At 39.1% G+C, this 14,359-nt stretch overlaps 1 protein-coding gene across 1 annotated transcript in view; it reads right to left on the bottom strand.

The window, feature by feature from the left end:
- Window positions 1–14,359, bottom strand: part of LOC306885276 (transmembrane protein 236) — a gene marked incomplete at both ends in the record, with an annotated part of 83,126 nt that overhangs the window by 15,174 nt on the left and 53,593 nt on the right. Inside the window, one exon of the mRNA XM_079441695.1 lies at window positions 11,419–11,542. Coding sequence (XP_079297821.1) covers window positions 11,419–11,542 — 124 coding nt within the window. The remainder of the gene's footprint in view (window positions 1–11,418; window positions 11,543–14,359) is intronic.

Genomic DNA, 14,359 nt, shown 5'->3' with positions numbered 1-14,359 from the left:
TTGTCATACACTCATTAAGTTACAATTTTCATCTACTCAAGCAGAACGTTAATGTTATCTTGTGCTTTAGCAAGGTATCTCTGGCTAAAACTAGCTAATGTTAAAGTTAGTAAGTCCATGCTAATGTACAAACCTAAATAGTGGACTGTTCTCATGTCTTGTACAGTGTAGGTCAAAAACACATAAACGAAGGTCTACATTTCAGTGTCTCTGCATATTAAACTGGTTAAATGTACATTAATTTAATCGTACCCTGCGATACATGAACAGTGTTGATCCTGCATGTTGTCATCTGCGATCGTGATGACCGACCGTAATATAAGCCTTCTCCTGCTTGCATTGTGATCTGTAAACCCTCGCTTAGTTACCCACCGTATTAATTTTTAAACATTTTATAAATCCCTCCATGGAATATTTAATATTTGGTGGCCTTCTGTGTCCAAAATTGTGCAAAAACATTGTGGGACAAGGTTTTCACACTGCAGCTGTCATCGTAAGACAGTGAGCAACTGTTTGTTTGTCCGAGGGATCAACAGTAACTAAGAGGGGTGAGGATTACCAATAGGTCCTTTAGCTTAGTTAGCCTGCTAACTTTATTGACTGCGGTCAAGCCAGCCGCATCTTGAAAATACACGAGCCGTTTCTCAATACTAAGTACGCAAAGTTTGGACTTGCGTCCTTGGTAGTTCCGACTTCACAAGTTCGACTCGGGAGAGTGAACTCCCAGGGATGGGAGGATGCAAGTCCGGGGTTCCGGTGACTTCAGTTCCCCTGTTTCCCCCTCACAGCGCATGCGCAACTGCAGTACGAAAATCATGGCATCAAAATTTGAAGTAGCAGAAAGTTTACTGTAAATGGTAGGTTTAGGTGTAGGGTTGGTGTTATGACACCACTGGGATTGCTCCCATACCGTACGTAGTTAGATGCGCCAAAAAATTATTTATTTTTTGTATTTATTATTTATTTTTTGTATTTTTTAGTATTTATTGCTGACCGCAGTGTTTCGAACACATGTGAAACTGGCCTGCTGCGTCTTGCAGACCGGTCTATATCCATATCAGCACTGAGCTGATAACTAATTCATCAACTACACGTTCCAAACGAAACAGAAGGTAGTCGCTTGGTGCATGATCTACATCACTTCGCTATTAAAGGCAGATAATTAGCAATGGCAGTATCCACAGTAGTACAGCCGTAACGATAATGATCCTGTTTAACCAATCCTGCTTTGAGGACCATCTATTAAGATACGGATACAGAAATAAATAAATGTAGAAATGTAGAAATAAATGTAGAATACATAAATAAATGTAGAAATACATGCATAAATGTAGAAATAAATATAGTTTAACACAAATGGTACAAAATAGCATAATTAAAAATTACACTTGACAAAATCATTTATTCATTCATGTATATCTGCATTTATTTATTTATTTCAGCATTTAATTATTTATTCATTTATGTATTTCTACATTTATTTATTTATTTATTTATATTTTAGTCATTTCTCGTCCTCCATAGGACTCAGGTCAGTGGTAATCATTTATTCAAAATACAAGAATGTAAATTAATCTCTTTTCAGTGAATGATGCTTTTTTCATGTCAGTTTAGGTGACTTGTGTCAGTTACTAATTGCATAGTGTGTACATTTTAATTAAAGAAGTATATAGTGCTTTCACATCAGTGTTTCCCATACACTGACTTTTGTGGTGACCGCCACTATATCAACAATGTACTGCCACTAATGGAATTTCCATTTAGATTATGGTAATATCCACAACCAGTAGAGTTAAAAAATCCTAATTTTATGTTCCGAAAATGGTTCTGGTGGGATGTGTTGGCTAAGCACAGGAAGTGTATCCTTTAATAGCGATATATCGCCTCATGAATATTAATATATGGGCCATTCTACAGAATTTGTGCAAACTGCTGTCCCAGAACCAAAAAACACATTTAAAAAGCATTTAAGTATTCAAATCTTAGATGTTTACTAAGATCCTTCTATTACCTATTGAAACCCACAATAATATTTAAATATATTAATATTTAGATATATTTATTAGGGATATACCGATATCGGGGTCGGGCCCGATACTGAGCTCCTGTGCTCGTACTCTTTAAAATGCCCCGATACCAAACACCGATACCACACAGCATGTGATAAGTGCCAAATTCAGACAAAGAAACACAGACAGCAGAATGGAGTTATTAGAGATTAAGGATGTTTAATCTCCTGCAGAGTTTAGCTCCAACTTTGATCAATCTCACCCACCTGCTGTGTGTTCGACTTGAAGCGGCGCTGCGCAGAATGATCAGTGTGTGACATCAAAGTACCGCAAGAGCGATTTGAAAGCATAAGGATCCATCTGCTCTCTTATCGCTCTCACTGTACTTTGATGTTATACACTGATAATTCTGAGCAGCGCCGCTTCAAGTCGAACACACCTACTGATTAGCATGCTCAGGTGTGTTTGATTAGGGTTAGAGATAAACTCTGCAGGAAAGTGGATCTTGTGAGCCAGATTTGAGGATCCCTGGCCTATATGAAACAACAGGTTCTGAAAAGGTGTCTTTTGGTTTGAGCCATCATTCCAGTTCAACTGAGTGACTAAAGAATGGCCAGTCAATGTTAGTATTCTCCTAGTTGCATTACAGGGCTGCCTACACAAAACCTGCATAGGCCCAAAAGTACAAAAGTTACTCTGGGCCCGAACGGACTGGCCCACACTCGGCCATCATTGGATTAATGTGGGCGGTCCCATAGTGTGAGCTGCTCACAGAGAGTGCACAGTGAGCCCAAAGCTGTGAGCCTCGCCTGGGCAAGCCCGCACTGGGCCTGTTTAGGTTTGGTGTGGGCTGGCCTTAGCCCACTGTGCCTGCAAAAAGCCAGCATGGGCCCTGCAGGAGCATGTTTGCAGGGTACTGTTTTTGTTTTTAATTCTCTATATAGTCTTGCGCCCTCATCCTTATAACTTGTCCAGCTCCTTGTCGAGCTGTGGCCGTAAAGCAAAGAGAATTGGGCATGCTTTGAAGAAATGTAGGGTGGCTGTGGAACCAATGTCAATTATTTTGTTAATATTTCTTGCATAGACTGCAGCTGTACCCTGTGTAATCCTTCCACGGATATCCCAAGTGCATCAAACCAGTTTCCTCCCAGCAGGCTAGTGCCTTGGCCTTGATGGTAAACAAGTGCAATGTGTTCTAGGTTCCTTGTAAGTGAAGTGACATACTGCCAAGTATGGTGACCCATACTCGGAATTCGTGCTCTGCATTTAACCCATCCAACGTGCACACACACAGCAGTGAACACACACACACCGTGAACACACACCCGGAGCAGTGGGCAGCCATTTATGCTGCGGCGCCCGGGGAGCAGTTGGGGGTTCGGTGCCTTGCTCAAGGGCACCTCAGTCGTGGAATTGAGGGTGGAGAGAGCGCTGGACATTCACTCCCCCCACCTACAATCCCTGCCGGCCCGGGACTCGAACCCGCAACCTTTGGATTACGAGTCCGACCATTAGGCCACGACTTCCCCAATTGTCATTGTACATTACTTCCATGACAATGTTACCTTTTACTTCCAATGTTGCCTGTAACCACTGCCAGGGGCGTAGATTACGCGGGGGACGTGTCCCCCCCACTTTTTATAAAAAGTAAATTCGTCCCCCGCCCTTTTTCATCGGACAGTTGTGTTCTCGACATGTTGAGGTTTTAATGGAGCAATGTATATAAATGCAGAATGATTTAAAATTCAAAGAGACAGGATAATTTATACATGACGTTTACGTTTCCATGGCAATCAGTCACTCAGTTTGTGACGTCACGACATGCCCAGGCTCGCGCCCGCGGTCCCGCGCTGTATCCATCATTCATTAGCGGTCGAGATGAGTTCAAAGCGGCAAGAAACTCTTCTACTTGAAGAGTTGTGAAGCAGCTTAAAGTTGTCATGTGGTATCCGAATAGTGTTGCACAATGTTGAGTGACTCTGCCTATTGCTCTTGTTGAATAATTAGCAAGTTTGATGTTCATTATATGGAGAAATAAAAAGCTCCCTGGACAAACATGCACTTACTTTCAGTGTATTTTTCCGTAACTCTTTTGTGACGTCTTTTATTTTAACACGTATGTATGTTATCAGAACCCTTCAAATAAGAATAAAGATCATGTTGAACTGAGATTTTACAGCGTTTGCAGCATTGTGACATGTTTAACTCAATTCTACATGATGTATTTCAATCAAGTATGCAAGCACTGATCTGATACAGGATCGATCTTCATTTAGGGGTGCTCTGTCATTATTGCACTAATTTTACGTTTTTATCTGTTGTCAAGAATGAACAAGAAACAGTCAGCCTAGGTTTGTTAGAGCAGAATCAGGACGACACGCAAGAAAAACACACTTCACAGGTGAGAAGAACTGATAGAGTGGCTTTTAACACCTGGCTGTTTTTACATTGTATAAAATCTATTAATACACGATCGTTTGTAGGATTATATATGGACCAATCATAGAAAACACAATTAGTCAAATATAGAAAAATAAAAAATAGCATTAGTATGATGAACAACTTCTCAGCTATCATTTTTAACTACAGTATGTAATTATTAGCTTGCATATTGGTTGTTTATTAGTACTTAAGCACATATTAATTCTGTATTCTGCATAACCATATTCTGCCTCCCATAATCCTAAATTTAACAACTACAACGACTACCTTACAAGCTATTAATAAGCAGTAAATTAAGAGTTTATTGAGGCAAAAGTAATAGTTAATAGTGAATATGTGTTTATCATTCTAAAGTGTTAAAACTTTATTTAGGATACAAATTATTGGTTATTGTCCAGCAGTGTACTTAATTAGTTATTTTCTTCTGTATGTCCTATTCCCTGTATGTACATGTTTCAAACACTGCTTTATTTGCTGTAGACAGAGGCAGAAGTGAATTCACAGTTGAGAGTGAATGAGGCAGAAAGTTTCAGTGAGGCTTCAGAGGTAAAGATTATTTACAGCATTGTCTATGATAAGATATTTCTTTTAACATAGACTAATCAGACTAATATATAATAGAACAGAATAAAGGAGTATGTGAATGTGCAAGTATCCATTACTGTGTGCCATGTACTGTACATACAACACACACAAAATACAATCTGAAATATGCAAACAATAGTACCCTTATAAGGACATCTTTGTAACTTATACTCAAAAAGGTGCATATTAGTACATTAGACTCTATGTAATGTAAAGTTTCATAGTTGTACATTACGGTACATATTGGTACTCTAATGATTAGAGTACCAATATGTACCGTAATGTACAACTATGAAACTTTTTGGGGTAAATAATGTACAAAGATGTGCTTTTAAGGGTACTGTCCCAGTGACAAGCTGTTGTATTTCTTTCTTTTTCTTTTTTCTATCTTTCTTTCCTTCTGTTTTATAATCATATATAACAATATAATCATAAAGCATATTAAGCAAAAAGGTATGATTAAAAATAAAACCTGTCAATTAGACAAGGGTTAACTGGAAAAAAACAACAACAAAAAAACAGGTATAACACTAGACATTCCGTAGCCCCCACTTTTGAAATGATGGCTACGCCCCTGACCACTGCTGTAGTATTCAAATGTCTTAATGCATTTTAATGCAGGAGGAACTCAAGAACAAACTATACACTAACAAGAACAGACCAAGAACTGATATAAACGGGGAAATATATACACAAGACAATGAGGGAGAAAGCCAGCAACAGGTAGGGTTAATCAGTTAACAAATCCATAACTAGGGATCTGCCCGAAGCCAAATAACTCATTCGGAAAGGCACAGATAATGGCTTCAAAATGAATAACGCATAGCAAAACATTTTGCTGAATAATCTTTATCTGAGTCTGACAAAATCACTCCTTGTGTTTGCTGGGTAACAGGTGAGCTAGGGGATCAGCGCAATATTATACATAAACCTCTAAAGTTACTTTGCAATAATGTGTGTGTGAAGTGAATAAATGTAAACTTTATGAATGACATGAGCGCAAATCAAACAACCACATTGCTGTTGCCTCTCCATGCATCTCTCAGAAATCAGAGCTTGGCAAGAGTAATATCAACTAAAACATGGGTCTGGGGTACTTTTGAGGTCTGGTAGAAATACGACATAGGCTACAAAAATGCATAGGCTATAGGCTCATATGTATGCACAATTAATCATTAAAACATCGCAATCTCGATTCAGACACTCAGGATCTTATTCCTAAACGACGATTCCACTGTCTATTAAACGTTTGAAATTACAATCACATCAGAATATTTAAGCCAGCTTTTGCTTGGCCACTGATCCAGAGAGAGAGCAGTGCTCTTCATGTTGAAATAAACCAGGGGTGTCCAAACTATGGCCCACAAGCGATTTTAAAGATAATACGAATCTGGCCCTTTATAGGGAAAAATAGATGAAATTCACTAAATAACCATTGGGTGTTGCTATCACATGCAGCGAATGCAGTTAGTTAGACGTAGGCCTATGTTCAAATTAAGGGGCTAAAAAACAACAAATTATTGTTCATCACATTTTGCTAAGTCATGGCGCAACAAAGAAAAAGGAAAATCGAAAGTGAATGCAGGAGATTTCAGACACGTTGAGGAAATTAATATTTTTTCAAGGTAAGCGGGAAATGTGTCTGTTTAATTTGCCAGGAGTCCGTTGGCAATAATCAGACCACTGATAAAGGAATATAATGTTAAAAGACATTATGAAATAAAACATCAGTCTTTCAAATCTTATCCTGGTGCCGAGCGTGATCAACAGGTGAAATGGTAGCTGCCTTGTTAGCTCAACAACAAAATTTTTTTTTTGTGCTAATAAAGCACAGGAAAATTCTACATTAGCTAGTTATGAGGTAGCTCACTGAAGGCGAACTTATAAAGGAGTGTCTGATGAAAGTTGCCACTATAATTTGACCAGAAAAGATCGTCCTGAAGGTGCCTGGTAACAACTTTCTCCAGAACCTTGGAAAGAAATGGCAGGTTGGGTATGGGCCTATAATTAGCAAGGGTTTGAGGATCAAGGGTAGGTTTCTTGAGTAGTGGTCTGATTATTGCCATTTTTAAGGCAGATGGTACATGACCAGATTGAAGAGATTGGTTTATTATCATGGTGATGTGGGGATTGATGGCAGAAATATATTTCACCAAAGCTGTAGGAAAGGGGTCGAGGGCACAAGAAGAGGATCCCATCCCCCTGATAGTATCCTCAACCTCAAGTTGAGTGACTTCTGGAAAATAGCAGAGCAGCCTCGAAATACCAGACTGCGGATCAGCAGTTGGGACAGAGGAGGAGGGGGGGGACAGAAAGGGAGGAGCAAATTTTTGTTCTAAAAAAGGTCATAAAATTATTACATTGTTCTTCCGTGGCTCCTGTGAGCGGAGCAACTTGAGGTTTAAGCAGATGATTTAAAAAATATCAGTCTTTCAAGAAACACAGTCGGACTGAGAATTGAAGAATTGTCGGCAAATCTAAAAGAACAAGTGACAGACAAAGTGCCCACATTTAATTTTACTCAATTGCGTGCGATGACAGCTCTGATTCCACGGATACTGCACAGCTGTTGATTTTTTTGTGAGGTGTGGACAGTGATTTTTTCATTTCAGAAGAGCTCCATGATTTGAAGAGCCTTAAGAGTACAACAATGGGAAAATATATTTTTGAAGCCGTATCATGTGCGATTGAAAACATGAATCTCCCTTGGGCCAAGCTCTGTGGCATTACAACAGATGGAGCACCAGCCATGATTGGCGAGTGGAATGGAATGGCTTTCTTGTTATGCAACAAAGTTCGCAAAAGTGGAGGTGAGGCTGTGAAAATGCATTGTATCACACACCAGGAAGCGTTCTGTGCCAAAGCTCAGAGACATTGAGACAAATGATGTGATGACTCTGGTGAAAACTATAACCTTGATTCGTTCAAGAGCGCTCAACCAGAGAATTCCGGGCATTTCTGTCTGATATTGATGTAGAATATGGTGATGTAATATATATCACTCTAACATGCAGTGGCTGAGTCGCGGCTCTGCTCTACAGCGGTTCTATTCTCTGTGGTCTGAAATGGACCAGTTTTTGAAAGAAAAAAATCTGACACTTGATCAACTCAATCACCCTGACTGGTTGGCAGACCTTGCTTTTTTAGTTGATTTGACCAGTCACCTGAACGCACTGAATAAAAAAGCACCACCTAATATCGGAAAAGTATGCGCACTTGAAATCCTTTGATGTGAAGCTAAGACTTTTTGCGAGACAAATCAGTGACCGCAATGCTGTGCAACTTCTTAGTTTGTCTGAAATCATCTCAATTTTTTCAGACTCCAACATCCCTGGAAAAATGGATAAATATTCAACAGTGTTCACATCCCTAATCACAGAATTTAATCAGTGTTTTCAAGACTTTTCCGCTATTGATAACGGCATCAAACTGTTCTCAACCTCTTTCTCTGTTAATGTAGAAGAAGTGCAAGAGAATGTGCAGCTGGAACTCATAGAACTTCAGTGCGACGATTCTCTTTCGCAGCCACCACCAGCTTCTTCCCCTGTCCGAGTTTTAAAAGAGTTTGGAAACATCCAGATTCCCCTTAATCAAATGTCACACACAAAGGATGATGAGTCTGTTTGGCTCCACATACATATGTGAGCAAACATTTTCGCTGACGGCGCTGAACAAGAGTCTGACTGACAGCCAACTCTGTGATCTGCTTTGTATATCTACTACACGACTTACTCCTGACTTGACACCAATTCTGAAATCCAAGGCACAACATCACTGTTCACATTAATAAGTTAATGGTGAATAAAAAAAAAATATTGAAAGCAATACATTGTAATGATTCTTAGGTTAAAATTGTAATATAATATAATATCATGGGGCATATTAATGGCAATAATCAATTAGCTTGTCTAATAGTAGTTTTTTGGGAGGGGGGTTTGGGTTTTTATTATTTTTACAGCCATGCGGCCTAAGACAGCTCACATTTTTATTTGCACCTGGCCCCCTGTGAAAAAAGTTTGGACACCCCTGAAATAAACAGTCTACACAGTAGGCTACATTTCTGTGTTGCAAACATAATAGTAAAACAATAAATAATGACGAAAGTATTGGGATACAAGTTTATAGTCCAAAATAGACTGATGTTGCAGCAGTCGCGATCAAAATGAGTAATTTGGAAATAATGTTACGCTTCAAATATAGATTGAATATGTTACATTATGCCAGTAGGTGACGACCAGTGACTGTTAAAATGTATTCGATGTCTGAATCATTCATTCAAGATATCTGTTCAAAAATTGTAGACAATTATAAATGGACTCTTTTATAATAGACTCATTTATAGCATTAAATAAAACATTTTGTCATAATTGTATGTCCTCTCATAACTGTATTTTGCTGGTTTGCGTGGCACATGCACATTTGTTGTGGTTTGTTAAGTGAAGTTCAAAAGAGACTTGTTTAAAGAGAAACAGTTCAGTGTAATGCAAATGTGCACCTTGAATTCATTCAGTCATGTTCAAATGATCACTACAAGTTTGTCTTGAAATTTTTCTGCTTGTATGAATTTATATATACAGTGGTGTGAAAAAGTGTTGGCCCCCTTCCTGATTTTTTATTTTTTTGCATGTTTGTCACACTTTAATGTTTCAGATCATCAAACTAATTTAAATATTAATCAAAGATAACCCAAGTAAACACAACATGCAGTTTTTGAATGAAGTTTTTTATTATTAAACAAAATCCAAACCCACATGGCCCTGTGTGAAAAAGTGCTTGCCCCCTAAACGTAATAACTGGTTGGGCCACCCTTAGCAGCAACAACTGCAATCAAGCGTTTGTGATAACTTGCAATGAGTCTGTTACAGCGCTGTGGAGGAATTTTGGCCCACTCATCTTGGCAGAATTGTTGTAATTCAGCCACATTGGAGGGTTTTCGAGCATGAACTGCCTTTTTAAGGTCATGCCACAGCATCTCAATAGGATTCAGGTCAGGACTTTGACTAGGCCACTCCAAAGTCTTCATTTTGTTTTTCTTCAGCCATTCAGAGGTGGATTTGCTGGTGTGTTTTGGATCATTGTCCTGTTGCAGAACCCAAGTTCGCTTCAGCTTGAGGTCACGAACAGATGGCCGGACATTGTCCTTCAGGATTTTTTGGTAGACAGCTGAATTAATGGTTCCATTTATCACAGCCAGTCTTCCAGGTCCTGAAGCATCAAAACAGCCCCAGACCATCACACTACCACCACCATATTTTACTGCTGGTATGATGTTCTTTTTCTGAAATACTGTGTTACTTTTACGCCAGATGTAATGGGACACACACCTTCCAGAAAGTTCAACTTTTGTCTCGTCAGTCCACAGAGTATTTTCCCAAAAGTCCTGGGGATCATCAAGATGTTTCCTGGCAAAACTGAGACGAGCCTTTGTTCTTTTTGCTCAGCAGCGGTTTTCGTCTTGGAACTCTGCCATGCAGGCCATTTTTGCCCAGTCTCTTTCTTATGGTGGAGTCATGAACACTGACCTTAACTGAGGCAAGTGAGGCCTGCAGTTCTTTAGATGTTGTTGTGGGGTCATTTGTGACCTCTTGGATGAGTCGTCGCTGCGCTCTAGGGGTAGTTTTGGTCGGCCGGCCACTCCTGGGAAGGTTCACCACTGTTCCATGTTTTCACCATTTGTGGATAATGTCTCTCACTGTGGTTCGCTGGAGTCCCAAAGCTTTAGAAATGGGTTTATAACCTGTTCCAGACTGATAGATCTCAATTACTTTCTTTCTCATTTGTTCCTGAATACTGATGTGTAGCTTTTGAGGATCTTTTGGTCTACTTCACTTTGTCAGGCAGGTCCTATTTAAGTGATTTCTTGATTGCGAACAGGTGTGGCAGTAATCAGGCCTGAGTGTGGCTAGAGAAACTGAACTCAGGTGTGATAAACCACAGTTATGTTTTAACAGGGGGGGGGGGGGGGGGGCACTTGAACCCATCTTTCATTCAATAGTACACTCAAGTGTACTACAAGTGGTAGCGAAATATATTTTTTTAATACAAAGATAGTATGTTAAAAGTGCATTTTAGTTCATATTCATGGTGTCTCAAAATAGCACATTTGAGTACACTTAGATGATGTTAAGTTTACCTTAAGAAGTACTAAAGGATAATTTTTAGTATATTAAGTACAAAATTAGTTCGTGAAAATAGAGCACTATAAGTACATTATGGGCGTGTACTTGTTTTTCACCTGGGCAAGTAAGGTACCATAAAGACAGTCAGCATCAAGCCCCCATGCAGTTAGATTCATTTATATTTTGAATGTGTTAGTTAAATTAAAAGATTTAAAAAATATATATATTTTTTTTTTTGTTTGTTTTGTTTTTTTTTTTTTTACCTTGACCAGTAAGTCTGCAATGTCGGATTCTTTCCACTATATCAATGCAGATCAGGGAAAACAAAACCAGTGATACTGGCAGTTCAGCAAAAGTGTCCAACCTCAGATTATGTCTAATCTGTACCTAAAAAGGGAGAGAGAGAGAGAACAAGACAGTAAGACATAGATATACATGTGTTTTTCAGATGTGTTTTCTTCTTTTTGCACATCAGTGTTTTTGCAAATACAGGCCTTCGAATTTAAGACAAATGACTAAAACAATTTAGAAAACAAATAACTAAAAATATAATAAAATACCGAACTATATAATACTATTATTGTTAGAAATTGCAACAATATAAAAATAGAAATATAATACATTTATACATTTAAAATTTTAATTAAAACAATAAGTAAACAATAAATAAACAATAATATCCTGGCCAGAGCAGAACCGGCCCCCCGACTGAGCCTGGTGTCTCCCAAGGTTTTTTTTCTTTTTCTCCATTCTGTCACAGAGGGACTTTTGGTTCCTTGCCGCTGTCGCCTCTGGCTTGCTCAGTTGGGGACACTTAATTTCTAGCAATTATCGTCAATTTGATTTCACAGATACTATTTAAACTAAACTGAGCTAGACAATGACATCTCTGAATTAAATAATGAAATGTCTTTAACTGAAAATTGAATGTTTAATCTTATTTTTATACATTACTGACACTCTATCCTCCAATTTGATACTGTTAAGTGCTTTGACACAATCTGTATTGTTAAAAGCGCTATATAAATAAAGGTGACTTGACTTGTCTTAAGATTTTGGAATGCTTCCCCGTGGTGTTTTTGAATTCATTGATGACTAAAGTAAACCCAGCAAACGTAGAACATTCCCCTAACATTAGTATTGGTTCCTGTTTGGTTATTTGTATAATAACCAAATAATATATGTTCTAAAAATGTTCTCTTTCTTCCCCCAACCATAACATAATGTTTCCAGATCCCTATGGTTATTTTAAGGTCATTATTGCAACATATTGCACCCCTAAAATAAATGCTTCCGGAAGATTGCAGTGTGGTTATTTTTAAATAGCCTAAAATAACTTCTATACAATGTTCCCTAATGGCTATTTTTAGGTTATTATTTTTCAACCATAAAATAACATTCCCAGAAATTTGTGGGTTGGTTTCTTTCTTCTTTTACTGTGCGCATCTAATCTGCACACACTTCTCCAGCATGTACTTTCTGATTACAATTCATTCATCGAACTCTTTAATGAATAATTATTTCTAATTAATAAAGATATGAGTAAACATCATTTCAGAGAGATTTAACATGCCTAACTGAGGAGAACATTAAGTTATTCAAGGAATTGTGTTCATTGGTAAGAAATAAAATGTACTGATATCCTACTTTAAGTCAAATAATTGTTTATTAATTTCAAAATCCTTAATCATGCGATTGTGCACAAAAGTTTTGTTAAACTGAAACAAATTAGTCTTAACAAAAACATATATACAGTCACGCATACATGGGTAATGGAAAGTAAGGTAAGAGTAAATAAATTAAACTGAAACAGAAACATTAAATTTAGGGGTGTCAATGTTAACGTGTTAACACATACGATTAATCTAAAAAATTTTACGAGTTAATTTTTTTTACGCAAATTAATAATTTGATAAGGTTTGACCCCAAATTCTTGCCGTCATCGCAGCGCGGAAGGATCCTTTTACTAATGTGTATTACACTTGGAATGTATAAGTTACCTGGTAACTCAAGAATGGAGAGGCGGTTGTAAGGACAAACAATGCGAGTTTCAGCCAGAGCATACATGTTAAGGCTTTTACACAGCAGAAATAAACATGACAACAGCTACTATAGATTATATAAGATAATAAAACACACATAGGATATGGTTTGTATGTGATTTTCTTGAGATGAATGTGCACATCTGAATTGCTAATTTGTGCAGCGATATAAAAGGCAATAAATAGCATATTTTAACAACAGTAAACGACCAAATTCCACATGTGATCGCAAAAGGAAGTTATTACAAACACTCGATGGTGGTGTTACGTGTTGCTGAAGTAGGAGGCAGGACGACAAGGGATGCAGAATAATCAGGTACTTTAATTGAGTAAACGTATCAACAACAGAAATAACAGCATGAACATAACTTTAGTTTGAGACTCGACGAAGGCTTGAACAAAGCTGAATGCTTATAAAGGAACAGGAACAAAGGAGTAAACGAGATAATTAACACAAGACAGGTGAATAGGATGAATCATTAACTAAACAAGGACAGGAACTATCAAATAAGGGCAAAACAGAACTGAAAGGAAACCGACACGTGACAGATATTACCCCCCTCCCGGAAGGTGCGTCTCGCACCGTAACATACACATAGGGGAGGGGAGGCGGGCGCCCTGGAGGCTGGAGCAGAGCCAGGACAGGGAGAAGACACGGGAAGCCTCCAGGGCGGATCAGGGGATTCCGGGAGCCATGGCGGGACAGGAGACTCAGGGATCTATGGCGGGACTGGAGACTCGGGAGACCATGGCAGCACTGGAGACTCAGGAGACCATGGCGGATCTGGGAGCTTGGAAAGCCATGGCGGATCTGTGAGCTTGGAAGGCAATAGCGGATCTGGGAGCTTGGACGGCCATGGCGGATCCGGGGACTCAGGGAGCCATGGTCTTATTTTTTCGGGCGGCCAAGGCGGCTCAAGGGGTTCCGTGGCCTTGGCTCTAGGCCCGGCCACACAGGCAGAGGGTATATGGCCCCCCCCAAAAAAAATGTCTTGGGGAAGTTCCCCTCTGGGAACAATTTAGGAGAAGTGGGCTCTTGGGGGCGTCCTAGAAAAGTGAACTCTTGGGGGCGCTCTGGAAGCGCGGACTCTTGGGGGCGCTCGGGCAGCGCGGAGCTGGACGGGACCAGTGGAGACGTAGGAGGGCGCTCTGGAAGTGCGGA

This window comes from Barbus barbus, assembly GCF_936440315.1.
Source record: "Barbus barbus genome assembly, chromosome: 2".
NCBI classification, from domain to species: Eukaryota; Metazoa; Chordata; class Actinopteri; order Cypriniformes; family Cyprinidae; genus Barbus; species Barbus barbus.
This window is presented reverse-complemented; position numbering and strand designations above follow the sequence as displayed.